The sequence below is a fragment of the Ailuropoda melanoleuca genome, chromosome 6 (genome assembly GCF_002007445.2).
Source record: "Ailuropoda melanoleuca isolate Jingjing chromosome 6, ASM200744v2, whole genome shotgun sequence".
Taxonomy (NCBI): Eukaryota; Metazoa; Chordata; class Mammalia; order Carnivora; family Ursidae; genus Ailuropoda; species Ailuropoda melanoleuca.
The window spans coordinates 59095426-59114823 of record NC_048223.1 but is presented as its reverse complement, the minus strand read 5'-3'; the positions used below and the strand labels follow the sequence as shown (position 1 = coordinate 59114823).

The window sequence follows — 19398 nt, the reverse complement described above, 5'->3', positions numbered from 1 at the left end:
CACAAAGAATATGGTCAGTTTTGTAAATCTTTACATGTGCTTTTAAAGAATGATTTATCTGCACATTTAAGGTGCAGTGTTCCACAAATGTCCACTGATTAAATCTGGTGCTCACAAAGTAGGCATTATTCTTTTTTTAACTTTTTATTTAAATTCAATTTAGTTAAAGTATAGTGTATTATTAGTTTCAGGGGTAGGTATTATTCCATTGTGAAGGAAGAGAAGGAGAAGGAATAAGAAGGAAAAAAAGAAAAGAAAAAGCAGAGAAGCCTTTACTCATTTGTAGCACTAGGTGGCACCAGACACTGCTTCAAATACAGTAAAATACTGTCCGTGGCCATTATTACAAAGCAGGAGTGAAATCAGTACTCCAGAAATCGAGTCCCCAAAATAACAGTTCTACTTTTCACCTGTTTAGTTTGTTCATGTCCTGTGAAAGTCAGCGTGTATTGTGCGTGTTTTCTGTGAGTGACTATGATTACTTATTTATTAAATTATTTTTTTCTTAAATTTCTGTGCAAATTAGTATCCCTGAAGACCAGAATAGAAATACTGGAACCCAAGGTATATTCTAAATTAATTAAAGAATTTTTTAGAAACAAAAGAGGACTTTTCCTAGACATGAAAACGGTACATCAGGCTCCCACCCCGATATGACCAAAACACAGGAACAACAACAACAAAAATCTGACATTAAGGTGGATCCTGAGGAAGTTGACATCTGCAGCTATAAAGGACAGACCTTGGTGAGCTCACCCTCCCACAAATACAATGAAAACAGAGGCACAAGCAAAATCGATCATTTCAGAACTCTGGAAATTAACCAAAGCCACGGATTGAATAGCAAATCATCTATCTAAGAGAAACAATTGAACTTTGGTAAAACGGTGGGGTCTGTGATGTTTTAACAGGGGCTATTGTCATCCCTCCTGCATCCCAGGCCCATTGACCTGCCCTACAGAAATAGAAGAGTGTCCTTTAGGCTGAAATAAAAGGACACCAGACAATCTCTTGAATCCACCCAGAGAAATAAGGGACACCAGCAAAAATAACTACCCAGGTAAATTATAAACATGCTTTCATTTATAATTCCTTTATATGCCTATCTGTTTTAAAAGGCAACTGTAGGGGCACTGGGTGGCTCAGTTGGTTAGACAGCTGACTCTGGAATTGGGCTCAGGTCTTTGTGTCAGTGTGGTGGGATCAAGCTCCGAGTCAGGCTCCACACTTAGGGCAGAGTCTGCTTGTCCCTCTCCCTCTGCTCCTCCCTCCACTCACTCTCTCTCGCTCTCCCTCTCTCTCTCTCTAAAATAAATAAACAAACAAAATCTTTAAAAAGCAAGTGTATAAGGCAAGAACTACTAAACTGTGCAACTGTAGGACTTATGATAAAGATGTAATGTATATGAGAATAGCATAAAAGAAGTGGGAAGAAACAGAGTAATATGGGAGCCAAGTTTTTAAATAATATTGTAATTAGATGATTTTAATCCCTAGTACAACCACTAAGAAACTAAATTTTAAAATTACCTTAAAAGAGGCGTGTCTGGGTGGCTTCGTCAGTTAAATCTGGCTCTTGATATCAGCTTAGGTCTTGATCTCAGGGTTGTGAGTTTGAGCCCTGCATTGGGCTCCATACCCAGCATGGAGCCTGCTTAAGAAATATATATTTTTGTAAAAGATTTAAAATTACAGTAGAAGAAAGAATAGGGAATTAAAATGGCACACTAGAAAATGTCCATTTAGCAATAAAGAAGGCAGTAATGGAGAATAGAGACACAAAAAAGACATGGAACACATAAAAACAAATACCAAAATGTCAGCTATAAGTCCTACCTTATCAGTGATTACACCAAACACAAATGATTAAACCTGCAATCAAAAGGCAGATGGGCAGAATGGATTAAAAAGAATAATCAGATGATATGTTGCCTCAAAACATACCTCAGATTCCAAGATAAAAATAGGTGGAAAATAAAAGAGTTGAAAAAGAGTGACTATCCTAACGTCGAAGAAAAAAATAGACTTTGAGACAACAATTAAATGGTTGTTACTAAGAAAGAGATGAATTTAGAATATACCTTGGGTTCCAGAGATCATTTTATAATGATAAAGGATTAATTTATTAAGATTTAACAAATATAAACACATGTGCACCTAACAACAGAGCCCCATCACATAGGAAACAAAGAGTGACAGAATTAAAGAGAGAAATAGACAATTCAACAATAAGAGTTGGCGATTTCAGTAACCCACTTCAGTAATGGATAGAATAACTACACAGGTCAACAAGTAGATAGAAGTCTGGAACAACAATGTGCTGTACATATCCTATATAGGCAACATCAACCCCTATCTGGAATTTGGTTTGGATGTCCAGATTCATGATACCATGCAAACACCAAGAGAGTGTGAGCATTTTATTACTTCTATAATTAGGTTTTCTGTGGAAAGCAGAGCCAGGTCTCCCCAAGCAAATCCGAAGAGAGGTCCAGAGAGTGGAGAACGGAGAATGCATTTGGGTTTTTTTATGATGAAGGAATGGGACCAGGGTGAGGGTCCCCACATATGGGCAAGAGGCTTGCGTGGTTTGAATCTCCTGCTGGTGCCAAAGGAAGGACACCTAGTCCTTATCAGATTGCCCTGATGTGGGAAAAGCAACAGTGAGGGTGAGGCTTAAAGGCTGTGAGCAGTCAGTAACAATGGTGGTAGGGATGTGGAGGAATTGTAACCTTCACACACTCCTGGTGGCAACTCAAAATGGTGCTACTGCTTTGGAAAACAGTCTGGCAATTGCTCAACATTAAACATTAAATACCATATAACCACCTATTAATTACCATATACCAAATACCATATAACCCATCTAGGTATATACTGAGAGTAAGTGAAAACATATATCCACAAAGTTGTACATGAACGTTCATAGCAGGACTAGTCAGAATAGCCAAAAATGGAAACAAACCAAATGCTCACCAACTGGTGAATGGATAAATTAAATGTGACATACCCATACAATATCATTTGACAATAAAAACGAGTGAAGTACCGATACATACCACAACATGGATGAACTTTTACAGTATTATACAAAGTGAAAGAAGCCAATCACAAAACACCACGCATTGTATGAGCCCAGACCCGATGACATGAAATGTGCTGAATGAGCAAATCAGAAGAGAGAGAAAGTAAATGAGTGGTTGCCTGGGGCTGTGGGTGTGAGATCAGGTAATGCGAAATGACTATTAATGAGTATGGGGTTTCTTTTCCGGGAGATGAACATGTTCTAGAATCAGAGAGCGGTGTTGATCGCACAACTTGCGATCATAGTAAACACATCTGAATTATGTGCTTTCAAGGGCTGAATTGTATGCTATGTGAGTTATACTCAATAAATGAGTTTTTTAAAAAACCACATAAAACCAAACCAAACTATATGCTTAAGGGTCTCTGACCACGTTCACACTACATTGAAGAATTTGTTTTGATTCTGAAGCTTTATTTTCCCTTGGGGTGTTTACCAATTCTGGCAAATGTAGCTTTGATTGAGGATGCTGCAATGAGAGTGGGCACCTAGGGTCTTCTGGGACATGAAAATGTTCTGTACCTTTACCTGGGTCACGACTGCAAGGCTGTTTGCTTTCCGGTAATTCATTATGCTGTGTATATATGTTTTATGCATTTCTCTTGATGAGTGCTCTATCTTAAAATAGTGATTTTTTAAAAAAGAGATAGATTCTAGTAAAGTTATCAAAGGTCAAAACTGAAGAATCTTTGGGTAGCCTAGCCAAAAAAAAGAAAGAAAGAAAGAAAGAAAAAGAAAAAGCCACCTATTACGGGAAAATATTAGATTGGCCTCAGAATTTCCTTCAGAATTATATCATGTGAAAAGTTGATGACATCGTGGTTACAGAGTTCTTTGGAAAAGATTGATGTGAGTTTTTCTACCATCTCAGAATTTTATCACACATAGTAATGGCTTCCGCTGAATAATCTCCTTGCGCCAGGCACTATTATTCACATTTTATATGCACTAACTCATTTAGTCTACAAAATAACTCTTCTAGGTAGGAGCTATAATTAGCCGCATTTTATAAAGAAGAAAACAGGCATAAATAGCATAACTGATATATATCAACGAGGTACCCCATTTAGATAGAATATGTCACCATTTCAGACATTCACAGAGCATTCACAAATCTGATCATATAGTCATAGAAGAAAATCTCAATATGAAGAGGAATGATACAATTTAATAAAAGTAGAAGCTAAAAACCCATCTAGAAAGCAAAACAACTTCTGTCATCTAGAATTTTCAAAAATTACTTCTTAAAATCCTGTTGGTTCAAAAAAAGAGGTAAAGGTCACAATAACGGAATACCTAGAAAATAGTAAAAACATGGTATATAAGGGGTGCCTGGGGGGCTTGGTCGGTTAAGCATCCAAGTCATGATTTTCCGCTCAGGTTGTGATCTCAGGGTCATGGGATTAAGCCCTGCCCCCATTGGGCTCCCTGCTCAGCAGGGAGTCTGATTACCTCCACCTCCCTGCCCCTCCCCCTGCTCACTATCTCTCTTGGTTTCTTTCTCTAAAATAAACAAGTACATCTTAAAAAAAATTGTGTATCAGAATTCGTGGATACAAAAAAAGTAGTGCTCAAAGGCAAATTTACAGTTGCAAATTATGCTACTAAAATTGTGTACAGGAGACCACTGGTTGTCTATGAACAACGGCTATTGTCCCCCTTCTTCTGAAACAATGTTACACAGTGTTTGTAATTCTAACCTCGTAGTTAAAACCTATAGATAAGTCATGTAACATACACGGACTTCCTAACGATCAACAACAAAAGACCAACCATGGGGTGCCTGGATGGCTCATTCTTGGGGCGCCTGGGTGGCTCAGTCCTTAAGCATCTGCCTTTGGCTCAGCCCTGCATCAGGCTTCCTGCTCCGCTGGGAGCCTGCTTCTTCCTCTCCCACTCCCCCTGTTTGTGTTCCCTCTCTCACTTGCTGTCTCTCTCTCTGTGAAATAAATAAATAAAATCTTAAAAACCAAAACAAAACAAAAGACCAACCAGAAATGGGTAAAGGAAAAAGAATAGATAGTTCACAGAAAGCGTCATTCAAATGTCTCAAACATCTGAAAAGATGTTCAGTCTCAACCACAGTAAGAAATACAGTTTAGAACTGTGGAAAACGAGCTGTCCCTATCAGCTGTCCCTTGCTTTTTGCACAGGGGGAAGTTCCGTGTCGCGCTGTGCTGAGGAGGATTGGGGAAACACTTGCTGAAGGGAATTCAAAGAGGTACAACCTCTGGGGGGACCATTTAGCCAAATCCATCACAACAGCAGTGTACACACCCTTTCATTCAGGAATCCACTCCTAGAAACAGGTCCTACTTGCGTGCGGGCACTTAGGAGAATGGCAAAGTACCAGGATAATTCCTGCAGTACTTTTCATGACAATAGAAAATAGGAAGCAACCTAAATTTCCATCAAAGGACGCCATTAAGGTAGAGTATAGGTAAGTACTGTGTAGCGGTCAGGGAGAAAGAGGCAACGTTCAGTGTTCTACTACCAAACGATACCTAGGATATACTAAGAGAAAATAGTTAGGTATAAAATAATGTATAAATAAATGTATATTTGTATGAATCTATGTCTGGAGAGATACAAATTTAACTCTTCAGCAAAGAAATGGATGGCTGGGGGGTTGGAGGGCACATGGAAGAGAAATTTAGCTCTTCCAAGGATCCTTTTGCATCCTTAACTTTTAAAAAATATGTATGCAGATAATAATTAGAACACACATGGAAGATCTTCTAGGTTCCTTCTAGATGGATCCTAACACAGCAAATGTTAAAAGAGCATCTAATCAAGAGAACAATAAACTGCTAGAAGACTATTAATGTGGCTTGAGAAAGCAGGCTTGGAATCCACCTAAGTAGGAAAAAAACAAGGTTCCCTGTACCAAGGTCAGCATTAGGGAAAATCAAAATCCAGGACAAGTGGAAGATGGGGCTCGTATTTTTTCAAGATGTTTAATTTCAAATCTTTGAGAGGCTGAGGTTTTGTTGTTTTTGTTTTTGTTTTAAGGGCATTCTTACTGTTAGTCTAGAAAACCAGTTTGCCCAAGAGCATTATCAGATAAGAAAACACCCCTGAAAGAGATACTTACTGGAAGCATTCCCTCACAGAGCCCTCAAATTTATCAAGTGACTTGAGAAAAGATTAAAAAGACTTCAAATAATCCTGTGATTAAGTGGCAACCACAAAGCCATACTTTACAGAGCATAAGACCATTTTCAAAGGATTTCACATTGATCAGCTCCATCAAGATAACATAACCAACTGAACAAGGTAAGAGTAACACCCTCAAAATCAGGAAGTCCACATCATGACGCAGATTCTGTGGCTTAAGGCCCTAGAAATTCTTGCCGAGAAAAAAACTAACATTGAGGCATGAGGAATGGCAGCAACGAGAATGGATTAAACCAGAGTAGTTATAACTGGTACGTTCCACCTTTGTGTTTAAAACAAGGAGAGGTCAGCTGGTCTAGTTGAAGAGTTCTGAAGACATTTCTGCAGAGATTTTCAAAAGTGAGAAAAAGGCTTCACTTGATCAGAGAAACCTGAACTACGTGGATCAGATCTGAATTAGCCTATGTTTAAGCGTTAATTAGAAAGAAATGCTTAGATTTATTTAGTGTTACTCTTCTAAGAATTTCAAAAGCGCTGTTTCATTTTGCTATTTCATTAATGCTCATGGTATTCACCAACTTCTTAAGGGAGCAGGTTAATAGTCTTCCAATTTTATATATAGATTAAACAATTGAAGAGTGGAAACAAAAGCTCAAGGTCACTACAAAGGTCAGTGGCGTAAGTTGGCTTTTGCTGTGTATCCCAGTCTGGTTTTGGAAGCTCACAGATCTGATAATTCAAGAAAATAGATCTGATATGCAGGAAACCATCATTTTCATAATGAATAAGATAAAAGAACCCTACAGAGTAAGTTTGTTCAGAGTAGGAAAGTCAACTCACAAAAGGAGACCCATGAGTTCAAGAATAAGACTTTCTGATCAAGAACATTAACTTAAAGTATGTTTTGCAAGGTAAGTAGCAAGTTACTGGCACTTAATAAAAAGTAAACGTGGCAAAAACAAACCTATGATTCTATGGTTTTTTTCATTATGATCTTAGAATGATGACTTGCTCTTTTTTTTAAAGTTATCTCTGTCCTTCGTGTCCTCTGTTTAATATTTCTAGCTGGTTACGAAGAATTAGTCATTACATTTGAAAAGAGTCCAGTAAATTATAAATAAAATGAATTTTGATAGCACAAAATGTACAAAAATGGTAACTCAGGGTGGAATGGCAACCTTCCTATCTCGGGTCCAAGGTCATGAGCTTGGTAGCTTTACTTCAGAAGAGATATCTTCAAGGGTTTAAAGACTTGGGCTTTGTGAAAGGACTGGGATTTTTACATTGTTGTGCGAGTCAGTGAAGCAGTTCATTGTCTGTTTGGGCAGGCCTGACCGTAATCTGTAACTTTAAGCATGGACAGGCAAGGCTCCAGTCTTGTCCAGTGATTAAGTTACAGAAATTCTAAAACTCACGATTACGCGAAAGCTGAAAGCCAGCTGGAACTTTGAGAACGTTTAGGAACCCGACGCACGGGCTGAATCCAAAGCTTCACCACTTAAATACACGCCAATAAATGTGAACTTATCATTCTTGCTGCACCATCATCATCGTATTGTTATTATTACTCATTGAACCCCACATCCTCACGCTCACGAAAAGGAAGCCAGAGAACAAGATGCAAGACAAAAATACTTCATTGACAATCTCGACACATTCATAAAGTACTTCTTGCTACTTTTTACTCACCCTTCATTTATAGCTACTCAACTACAATATTGAAGTTATGAGTAGGGCATTCCAGAGAGCATGAAAGTCAAAGGGTACTGTGAACACCTTGTGGTATATGCCCAAGTGATCTTTCTCCAGATAATTGTTGTCTGATTCCTTTATCTCCTTCCAGTTTTGTTCTGATCTGATCTCACCTTCTGAACAAGGCCACCCTGTCCACCCCACTGAATATGACAAGGACCCATTCATTCCGCCTTTGCCCCCCATGCCTGATCCATGTTTTCTGGTTCTCTTTTTTATTTTTATATAGCAGTTAATTGAATTCTAACGGACTATGTAATTTATTTATGTATTCTATTCCCATCTACTGCTTCTAAGATACAAGCTTCATCATGATAGAGAACTTTGTTACGTTCACTTTCATATCCCAAGTACCTTGATTACTGCCTGATACTCAAAAAAACAAAACAAAACAAAACACAAGTGTTGAATGATGAGCCCATTCATTCTCTGTATTCTGTCCTATCTCAACTGCAACTATCTATATTGTTGCCTGGTTTTATTGTAGCATAATTCATGATAGATAAATAAGAAATCTGATGACACCAGGATAAAATTATAAATTGTCGCATACGTGCATAATTCGGTTTGCTCAAAAAGCATCATGTTTTGAGGTGCGATATTCCCAAAAGCCTTGGCAATTACCATGCCAACCTTTAATTCTGACAACCTTGTGAAAATTTTTAAACTTTTGTCGGCAGGTGAAATTGATTTGGGGTATAGGAAAATAAACCAAATGGAAGCAGGAAAAAAAGGATAAATATACTTTCTGTTTTTTCTTCTAATGGGTCCTTCATGAACGGTAACTAACATAACAGTAAATAATATGAACTAACATTTATTAGCCCTAATGTAGTGCCAGTGCTTTAATATGTCAGCTCAACAAGTCTTCAAAACAACTCCAGGGGTAAAGATACATCGTCCTACCATGTTACAGAAGAGACAACGGAAGTGCAAAGATCCAGTATCATCTAGCAAGTAATGACAAAGCAGAATTGGAACCCAGGACCGGGTTAATGCTTGTTGTTAATGACAGTGGCCTAGGCCCTTTCTTTGCTCAGCAGTTGATGACAGGTTATACCAAATTATACCCCATTGGTAAAACGTTACACACATTGTCTCCTAAATGTAAGCCAAGTAAGTAACAATAGATGGCATTTGCAAAATTCCAGGATGTCAATCAAAACACTTGTCTTAAAAAGATTGGCACAGGAGCACCTGGGTGGCTCAGTCGATTAAACGTCTGCCTTCAGCTTGGGTCATGATCTTGGGGTCCTGGGATCGAGCCCCGCATCAGTTCCCCACTTGGTGGGGAGTCTGTTTCTCCCTCTCCCTCTGCTCCTCCCCCTGCTTGTGCTCCCTCTTTTTCTCTCTCAAATGAACAACTAAAATCTTAAAAGAAAAAGAAAAAAGATTGGCACAGTACCAGACAGGAGCAATTAAATTGAGCTGTTAATAGTTTTCCTAATGCTCTTTATTTCACATTTCAAGTATAAGAGTCTGAGAAAAGTAACTAAAAATTCTGGGAAACAATTTTTGAATCCCAAATGTTTTTCCATTTTTTAAAGAATTCCTATGCACAGTTCTTGGGGGAATATTTTTTCCTCATGCCTTCTTCCCGCCTCTCCAGGCTTTGTCACTTCTCGTCATGTCCAGACACCCCAGCCCATTTTGGAAGTTCTTTCTAATCTGTCTTCCTTTCTCAGCTCCTCCCAAGAAAACACCCTTTCCTGCAGTTGAGTAATCTCGATGGCCAGTGTCCGGGAACCTGGAACAGCCGGTCACCTTGCAAACAACCTCTCTTCTCACTGACCCCCACTATCTTTCAACTGCGATGCCATTCCACAGATTCCACAAAATATGGCCCTCTCTCACAAGGCTATTTTCTCGTATCTGTTAATCTTGGCTCTCAGATCCTTAAAGGCAGGGGCAGCTCTAGATGAATTTTCACCACCTCACTTCCTCAACCCTTGTTTTGTCCACTGTAGACTATATCTCAGCTCTACTGAAGCTGAACTTTTAAATGTCAGCGGCCTTCTCTACGCCAATCCCTCTGGAGTCGTGGCTCTCAGTGGGTACATTAGACACCCTCCCCGCCAAGAAAGGGATGATCTTTTCTGCTATTAGCCTCCGAAGTTTCTTCAGGTAGGAAACTGGAAGTCAAAGCAGGTGGGAGAGTCAACATTAATCTCTCAGCACTTTTTTTTAAAAAGATTTTATTTATTTACTTGACACACAGAGAGAGAGCACAAGTAGGGAGAGCGGCAGGCAGAGGGAGAGGGAGAAGCAGGCTCCCCACGGAGCAGGGAGCACGATGGGGGGCTCAATCCCAGGACCCTAGGATCATGACCTGAGCTGCAGGCAGACGCTTCACCACTGAGCCACCCAGGAGCCCCTACTCTCTCAGCTTTTTGTCTTCAGGTCTAAGGCAAAGCCCATGAGCAAAAGCCCTCTTTTCTGGTTTAAATGTGAGTGTTTTTCTATTTTGTGGACTCATTGCCTTTACCACCGTGTTGTTGAAGTGTCCCAGCGTTGCCTGTACTGGCCTACAGCACACTCGGGTATTAAGTAAGGGTTTTACGTTCCCATTTAAATAAAAGCCTAATCAACAGAACTGCCTTTTTTTTTAATCCTTCCTTTAAGACAATTCTAAACTTCTCAAATCTCAGCACCCCTTTACATCCTTACAAATTATTGAAGACCTCAAAGAGGTTTTGTGTATCTGTATATAGTTTGTGTATTTGTGTTCTAACCATCAGTAATTTCTATATTGGAAATTAAAACTGAGAAAATTGTAAAACCTGCATTTAAAGCTTTATTTTAAAATAATAAAAAGAAACCCATTCCATAGCAACATGTAACACACTTTTATGAAAAAAACATTATTCTTTTTCCCAAACTGAGACATATAAATAAGTTGACTGGCATCGTTTCAGATTTTTCTAGATCTTTTCCTACCTGGTTAAATAGGAGATAGCTGCATTCTCTTATATGCTTCAGCATTCAACTTATTGCAAAATAGTGTGCTGCTTGAAACATATGGAGAAATTCCAGCCTTATGAAGATAAGTGATTAGAAAAAGCAGAAGCATTTTTCCACTTCTTATTTCTAGGTAATTACAGGTTTACATGCAGCGTAAGAAATCATACAAAGAGAGTCTGTGTCCCCCTCTCCTAATTTTACTTAATGGTAGCATCTCGTATAACTATAGTATGACATCACAAGGACAGCAACACTGATAACATCCAGCGAATTGACTTGGGTTTCATGTTCTACATGCATTCATCTGTGTGTGCATGCATGTGTGTGCTTGTGTGTCTGTGTGTGCATTTAGTTCTGTGTCATTTTTTCACATGTGCACAATCATATGACCAGCACCCCAGTTAAGACGCAGAACAGTTCCATCCCACAGGTCTCTCCTGCCACTGTTTTATAACGATAGTCACTTTCGGGGCACCTGGGTGGCTCAGTCGGTTAAGCATCTGCCTTTGGCTCAGGTAGTGATCCCAGGGTCCTGGGATCAAGCTCCAAGTGGGGCTCCCTGCTCAGCGGGAGTCTGCTTTTCCCTTTCCCTTGTTTTATATGTATTTCCCATGATGTCACGGTGAATATTAAAGACTCAAGAGTGAAGATTTGGGACACCTGGGTGGCTTAGTCGGTTAAGTGTCCAACTCTTGATTTTAGCTCAGGTCATGATCTTGGGGTTGTGAGATCCACCCCTACGTGGAGCCCCACATCGGGCTCTATGTTGAGAATGGAGCCTGCTTGAGATTCCCTCTCCCTCTCCCTCTGCCCGTCCCCACCTTCCCCACCCCATCAGAGCGTGTGTGCATTCGCATGCTCATTCTCTGGAAAAAAAAAAAAGTGAAGATTTAATTAATAGTTTTTACTGCTTTATCAAGGACATTTCAAAGTGAACCTAACATTTTTTTTTTCTTTTACTGCAAGTGTATGACATTGAAGAATATAATAACTACTTGTGCAATTTGGTGTCACTGCCTTGATTTGCTGCACTAACCATCAGTGCAAATGTCAACAGTGAAAAAGGCAAATAATATTTTGGTATTATTATGAAAATAATTTTGACCTTGAGGACCCCCTGAAACAGGGATCTCTTGGGGCCCACAGATCACACTTCGGGACCTGCTGACCTAAGATAATAGGGGTAGTGGTGATTAATAGGAACAAGATTCCCAAAGAGAAGATGATTCCTAAGGTCTCGTTCTTCTTCCAGAACCAACCCTGATAGGTACAATTTTTCCAGAGAGCAATTCCATATAGCCATTCCCTGTTTTCCCTAACACTAACCTGTTCTCTTTGTCTGATTCCTTTTTACTTTTTTCCTCTTGCTTCTTTCTTTCATCAACTTCCATTTAAATGTGTTTGTCACCAAAGTTCTGTCCTAGCTCTCTGCTTTTCCTGCATTACTATCTTCCTGGTAGAATGTACTGGGCTAGACAGAATGGTCATGGCTACAGCACACATCTCTAGGTAGTGCTATTTCCCCAACTGTAAGATTGGGAGCGGGGTTAAAAAAAAAGACACAACAGTAACAAGTCATGAATTTTAGAATCATCAAGCCCCGGCAGACCCCATCAGGACACTGCGCTGCTCAGAGGTCCCAAATGGGGAAAAGGTCCCAGGAGATCACAGTGCTGAAGGTCCTGGGAGGGTTTACAGGATGAGTCTTTGAATCGTGGTGTGGAGACGTAGAGTCAACTGGTACTCCTGTTAGTATCAGGTGTGTGAGTCAAATGAGGGCTCAAGTTGAGTTAAGTCAAAAAACTTCACAGGGATGACTGGGTGGCTCATTCAGTTGATCGTCTGCCTTCGGCTTGGGTCATGATCTCAAGGTCCTGGGTTCGAGTCCTGCGTTGGACTTCCTGCTCAGTGGGGAGTCTGCTTCTCCCTCTCCCTCTGCCCCTCCCCACCCCGCCACCTGTGCTCTCGTTCTCTCATAAATAATATCTTTAAAAAAAAATTAAAAGGTCTTCACACACTCATCCATCTGGAACTGGAGAGGGGGTTCCCAGCAGGCAGCAGGGTCCCTGAAGGGCATGAGGAAACTGCCAGGGTGAACAGAACTGTCACGCTGCTCACAAAGGCTTCCAACTAAAGGGCACACATGGGGGCCCCCTGCTCTCTGCATGGCCTAGAAGAGTGCTCTACAGTGTGAGACATCACCTTAGAAAATTACTTCCAAAACTCAATTCCCTCCACCCCTGGTCTCCTTTCCGTGTCCCTGATCTCTGATATTTCCACTGTATGACTAGGTGCCCCCAAGTTATCCCAAATTCAACGTGTAAAAAAATAACCCTAAAACCATTTTCTAGGTCATTTGACATCATTACCTTCCACCTACTCGCTGAAGTAAGAAACCTGGGTGGGGTCTGCTTGAACACTTCCCACAAGCCCTTATCCACAATTCTAAAACCAAAAAGCTCCAAAAACCAAAACTGATTTGGTAAGGTGGCATCAGAACTCATTTGGCAACAAAACTTAACTTGAAATGACCTCACTTGGTGAGGTTCATTTAATATTTGGGGGCAGAAATATCAATGTGTTTGATCATGGGGTGCTGTCCCATTCCCACTTGGAAGAGTTAACATTAAAATATGTACGATATCATTAAAATCCCCCAAATTCTAAATTCTGCAATGTACCTGGACCCCTGAGTTTGGGATGAGGGACTGTGGGCCTGTAATTGGTGACGAAGTCCTTTCGATTCTTCTTTGAATATTGCATCTGGCACTTGTCTATTTCTTTCCCAATACCAGCACCATAACTTCCAGGCCCCCTCAATCCTCCCTTTTACTGTCTCAGTAGTCTCCCTCCTGGTTCTCTTGCTTCTCACCTTGCCCTACTCAAACTTATTGCTTCCATGTTTGCTAATTTTATTTCTAGGCAGTTTCAGTTTAATCCTATCACTGCTCAGTCCTAAAGCATAGAGGTTCCCCAGCACGACCAGCCACGTTATTCCCAACCTCATTCATTCCAGTACAACCTTCTTGATATTTGCTATTGATGTGCCGACTGTACTATTTTAATTGTATTTTCTTTTAAGTTGACTTATTTTTTTTTACTTAATTCATTTGCATAAGAATCTTAATTTCATTGCTGCAAATGGAAAACACATAATGCTAGTCATACAAAGAAGCCAACCATAAGTGTAAGTACTAGAAAAACAAAATGGTTAGAAACTATGTTTGCCAGAGGGGCTGACCACAGACTGGCTTGCTTTCTTTATTGAAAAGGGATATTAATAATAAGAGGTAATATTTATTGAGAACCTAATATGTGCTAAGCACCTTCCACCCCTTTGCATTCATTACCTCCTTTAGTCTTCCCTATCACCCCCTGTGAGGTAGGTGTCATTTCTTATTATTCCCATTTTACAGATGAGGAAACTGAGCCACAGAGAAGTAAAGCAGTATGTTCAGGGTCACACAGCCAGTAACAGTATATATGAAAGTAAACTGAAAGTAAACTGGAAAGGCAGTGACTTCCTCATGGTGTTATTATAGGCCCTATCCTCATAAAACCCAAAGAGTCGCTCCATTCGCTGGTGGTAAAGGACCTATGCTGCAGGAGACTCTGGCCTACTAGAGGACATTCTCATTTTTCTGGAATTTTTATAATTGGGCTTTCTTCTTTCTAGTCTCCTTCCTTGCCATAGTGATCTCTCAGGCTCTAATAGTACCCTGAGCCCAATATTTATTTGTTCTCTCTTATCTTTGCTCACACTGCCTGGGATGACCGTCTTCCTCTTTTCTATTAATCCTAGTCATACTCAGCTCAAATGATGCACCACAAGGCATTCCCCAGGGACTCCAGGCAAAATGAAGTGCTTCTTTACCTTGAGCCCAGGACAATAGTTTATTCTCCTGCTGTGGAAGTTTCTCTTTTCTCGTACCATTCTCTAGAGAAAGGGGTTTCCTAACCTCCCAGCCTTACCATAGGGTCTTACACAGGGTTCGTACTCTATAAACATTAGTTAAATGAGAAGTACTGACACCTGGAGGGGTTCTTCCCCATCTCCATCAATATAGACAGGAGATCCAAGTCTGTATAGGCCGGTCTTGATCAGGGCAGAAACTGTGAATGGGGGTAGAACGGGATCATGGGGCGGAGAAGAGAGTCTCCGTGAGTCTGGGCTGCGCACTGCCGCCCTTTCAACAGCGCAGGGAGAGAAGGTGGGCTCTCTACTTCTCAAAGATTATTTCAAAAAAAAAAAAAAATCCGGAAAAAATTACAGAGAAGAAAACATGCGCATACAAGAAAAATCCCAAAGTTCTCCTTATCGCTAGACTTGAAATGATCCCTGCCCCCAGACATAAAAGCTTCACTTCCCATCTGTGTTAGGAGGCTATCGTTCCCTGCACGGAGAGAACGGAGAAGGGTGGAAGCCCTGCTTCCCAGAATGTTTCTGTACACAACTGGTCCCCAGCGCAGCGCCAGGTAAACACTGGTAAATGAACAGTCAGCATACGAGGGACCTCGGGAGTTTCTGTGCACGGACTCTCTTGGTCTGTTCGCCGTTTCTGGGAATATGTAAGGCCCACGACTCTAGCACCCAGCCGTGGCCAACGCTTTGTAAACTTGAACCTGTGGGTTCACAGGGGCCAGGCAGTCCTTTCCCACTCGAGGAACCAGTATAGGCAAACGAGGGATGATGTGTCACGAAGAACGAGCTTCGGGGCCTGTGCAACCTGCAGCTCACGGCGCGGTGATGTAATCTAGTCAGTTCTGGGTTTCTCGGGGTGGATTTCGAATGCTTGCAATCCGGTACGCTGGTCTGGAAACGCAATCCGATGCGTTCCGCAGCCTGTTCTGGGATGCACGGTGACTCTCCCAGCACTGCAACCTATTCCCTCGCGTCACGCCCCAGCGCACCGGGTCCCCTTCAGCAGCTGCATTGCTTTTGAGAGAATCATGGATTCCCCAAAGCCTTTCCCTCGGCTTAGTTTAATTTTTCTCGAAAACCTCCTGCAGCCACGGCCGGCTCCGCCTCCCGGGCTGAAGGGGCACGGTGCACCCTAGCCCCCGAGCGTCAGCGGCGGGGGGCGGCCCCGGGCCCGGGGGTCTGGGCAAAAAAAAAAAAAAAAAAAAAAAAAAAAAAAAAAAAAAAAAAAAAANTGGAGGTGCTGTCCCAGGACGCCGCCGTGTCGGGCGACGAGGGTTGGTGGGCCGGCCAGGTGCAGCGGCGCCTCGGCATCTTCCCCGCCAACTACGTGGCGCCGTGCCGCCCGGCCGCCAGTCCCAAGCCGCCGCCGCCGCCGCCACGGCCCGGCTCGCCCGTGCACGTCGACTTCGAGCGGCTGGAGCTCAAGGAACTCATCGGCGCCGGCGGCTTCGGGCAGGTGTACCGCGCCACCTGGCAGGGCCGGGAGGTAGCTGTGAAGGCGGCGCGCCGGGACCCAGAGCAGGACGCGGCGACGGCTGCCGAGAGCGTGCGGCGGGAGGCGAGGCTCTTCGCCATGCTGCGGCACCCCAACATCATCGAGCTGCGCGGCGTGTGCCTGCAGCAGCCGCACCTCTGCCTGGTGCTCGAGTTCGCCCGCGGCGGAGCGCTCAACCGCGCTCTGGCCGCCGCTAACGCCGCCGCGGACCCGCGGGCTCCCTCCCCGCGCCGCGCGCGCCGCATCCCCCCGCACGTGCTGGTCAACTGGGCAGTGCAGATCGCAAGGGGCATGCTCTACCTGCACGAGGAGGCGGTCGTGTCTATCCTGCACCGGGACCTCAAGTCCAGCAACAGTAAGTGGGCCGGGGTGGGCTGGGGGTGGGGGTGGGGAGACGCAGCCTTGCCCCAGCGAAGCCCACCTCGGTGCCAGCCCTGGGCCAGCCGCTCCCGGCCTTGAGCCAGGCGGAAGGAGGCGGGGATCTGCCTCCTGGCGTCAGCAGCACCCTCTGTGCAGGTGTTCCAGGGCCCGGAGGTCCAGCTAGACCTTGGTTACTTGCCTTGGGGGAGGTGACACACTTACCTTGACTTTGTTTTGTTGCTTTTTGGGCGCCTTTAAAAAAAAATGCAGATCAGACTTGCTGGCTGACTAAACAGCTGTAAAATAGCTGGATCTTCTGGAAACCTCGTGGTGCGCTTTGGCCTTTAGGTACAGTAAGTGGGTCATTTTCTGGAACTGCAAACTGGAGACTTCCTCAAATGAGGAACCCATGGCCCTCCTTCTCGGCTTCATCAAACTCCTCCTTTCCTTCAGCTTTACAAGTGCTGAATTGAGATCGCTCTTTACCACTTTAAATATGGCTTGATGTCCTTTGACATTTCCAAAGACTTTTCATTCAGACATCTCTGCACACGAAGTATAATTTTATCATTGGTTTGGTGGCTTGAGTGTTGATGGATCGATCGTCTCCAGACAAGAAACACCAGTTTGTGCCAATATGCACAAGTAGGCTTAGAGCAAGCTCGTGGTCCTTGCACAGGGTACTTGAAATCTTCAAGACCTGGCCTGTATCGTTTATTTTGTTTTTAAGTCAGGGTGAATTTTCTACCTGTCAATAGAAAACTGACAAATGAGCTAAACCTGAATCCTATTAAATTTCACCTTATAAAAGAGTTAATGGGATTGCCGTTTGAAGTTGGTTCTTCAACACTGAAGATCACTTGGTATTCTTAGGATGGGATGAGATCGCATGAAAGATTAAAAATGCAGCCCGAACTGGCATTGGCCTACCACAGCTGCCTGTCTTTCAACCTGGTAAAACCTGCTAGGACAGGCGCTAACCCAAACGGAAACACTGTCTTTCCCCAAGTCTGCAGGAAGAAGAATGACAAGAAGAAATGATGTATTTGTTTTATGTTTGTGCAGATTCTTTTTCCTATTCGAAATTCTTCAGCACTGAAAGTTACTTGAAAATGACGAGGGTGGCATTTTCATTATGGGAGTCAGAATACTTAGGTGTTGCTAACTCCGCGTAAGCATTGGATACTTGCTTTGGATTTTATTTTACGCTGTCTGCTAACCCCCCATATAAATTATAACCTTATAATTTAGATGGCAACTGCTCAAGTGTCAGAAGCAGATTCAAACAAGATATGGCATAAAAGAGTGGCAGTGGTAGCGTGCGTTCTTAGAGTTCGAACAGAGGCTGTATAAAGGGCTCCAGAAGTATTTACTTTTGGACTGTGTTACAGTAAAAACATAGCACAGTTTTCAATGTACTTTTTTTGTAAATGCTTCAAACCCTGCAGTCTTCACTACCAGTTGGTGCTTATTTCCTAAACTGTGCTTTCAGTGAAAGATGGGTTTAACTTGCTACCACAGAACAAGGCCTCTGTGCCCTGTCCGTGGGTCCCATAGGCTTTCTCCCCAGTGATATCCTGCAAGACCTTATCTGCTGGTTATTTTCTGCAAAACCAGGTTATTTTAAAGACAGCAAAAAGAGCATCATTGCTTGCGCAGTCCTGATATTTGTGGCAGTTCTGTGATGTACATGGAACTGCGTTCTCCAGGCTGATTCTTTTGCAGGACCTCAGATTACCAACACGGGCAAATGACTTGGGTTAGATTGATCCTTAGACCAAAAAAGCAAAAGGGCCTGTAACAATTATTTTTTTTCATCACGCTTAGTAATGAGTGAGGTTAGAAGAAATTGCCAAACCTCCTGGAGCATTTTAATTTCTATAATTGTCAGGCAAGGTCACCTTTGCTTTAAATTGTTGCACTTTGAAAAAGACATAATTGGCTTCGTCACTAGCCTAGCCAAATATTTGTTACAATATGACCATTACTATAGATCTTAAATGACTACAACAGAAACATTTTGCATAGGGCCTAAAATGTGCAAATCACAGTGCCTAGCACATTGCCTTATCCTTGCTCTCTGATGTTATTTATTCAGTGAATAAATGCAGACACTGGGACTTCTCTTGTGGTACATGAAGCCATGACTTCTTATTCAGACTTTTGAGAACAGCAGAAACTCTATTACAGTGTGTTTTGTTTGAATTTATTGGTTATTTGCTAATGGTGGTAGTGAGTTAATGATAATGTAAACAAGGTTTTAAAAATCAATATTGAATTTTATCTTCATTCTGGAGTCCACAAAGAGCCCGTGTAAAACTACCTGGAACCAAGTTAGTTGAAATTACTGTTTAAAACAAATGTTTAAGTTTGTCACAGGGAGATAATGGTTCTTGACATGTTTTCTTTCCTCTTTTCTCATTGGTTTTCTTTTAAGTTTTAATCGTATGTGGGAGACAGTGATTATGTTGAAATAATAGCTATGTTGTGATGGTACAAACAACTTTGTTCCTTTTCTAACAGCAAAAGATTGCAAGTTGAACCAAATTAGCAAGTTTTAAGCATCATTTATGTTGTTAGAGTATCCTAGGCCCTGGCACTCTCTGGATGCAAAGTGTGTAGAAAATACTTTGCTAAGTCTATCTATGTGCAACAGCTAGAGAGGAGTGTGAAGCAACTTTGGGTTCCTGTGAACATGGCCAGTTT

The 19398-nt window shown here is 42.1% G+C and overlaps 1 protein-coding gene across 1 annotated transcript in view; it reads left to right on the top strand.

The window, feature by feature from the left end:
- The first annotated feature begins 653 nt into the window (after positions 1-653).
- MAP3K21 (mitogen-activated protein kinase kinase kinase 21) overlaps positions 654-19398 on the top strand; it is a 71262-nt gene continuing 52517 nt past the window's right edge. The window contains exons 1-3 of the mRNA XM_011222180.3: positions 654-746; positions 15296-15391; positions 16075-16687. Of these exons, the coding sequence (XP_011220482.2) occupies positions 654-746; positions 15296-15391; positions 16075-16687 (802 nt within the window). The remainder of the gene's footprint in view (positions 747-15295; positions 15392-16074; positions 16688-19398) is intronic.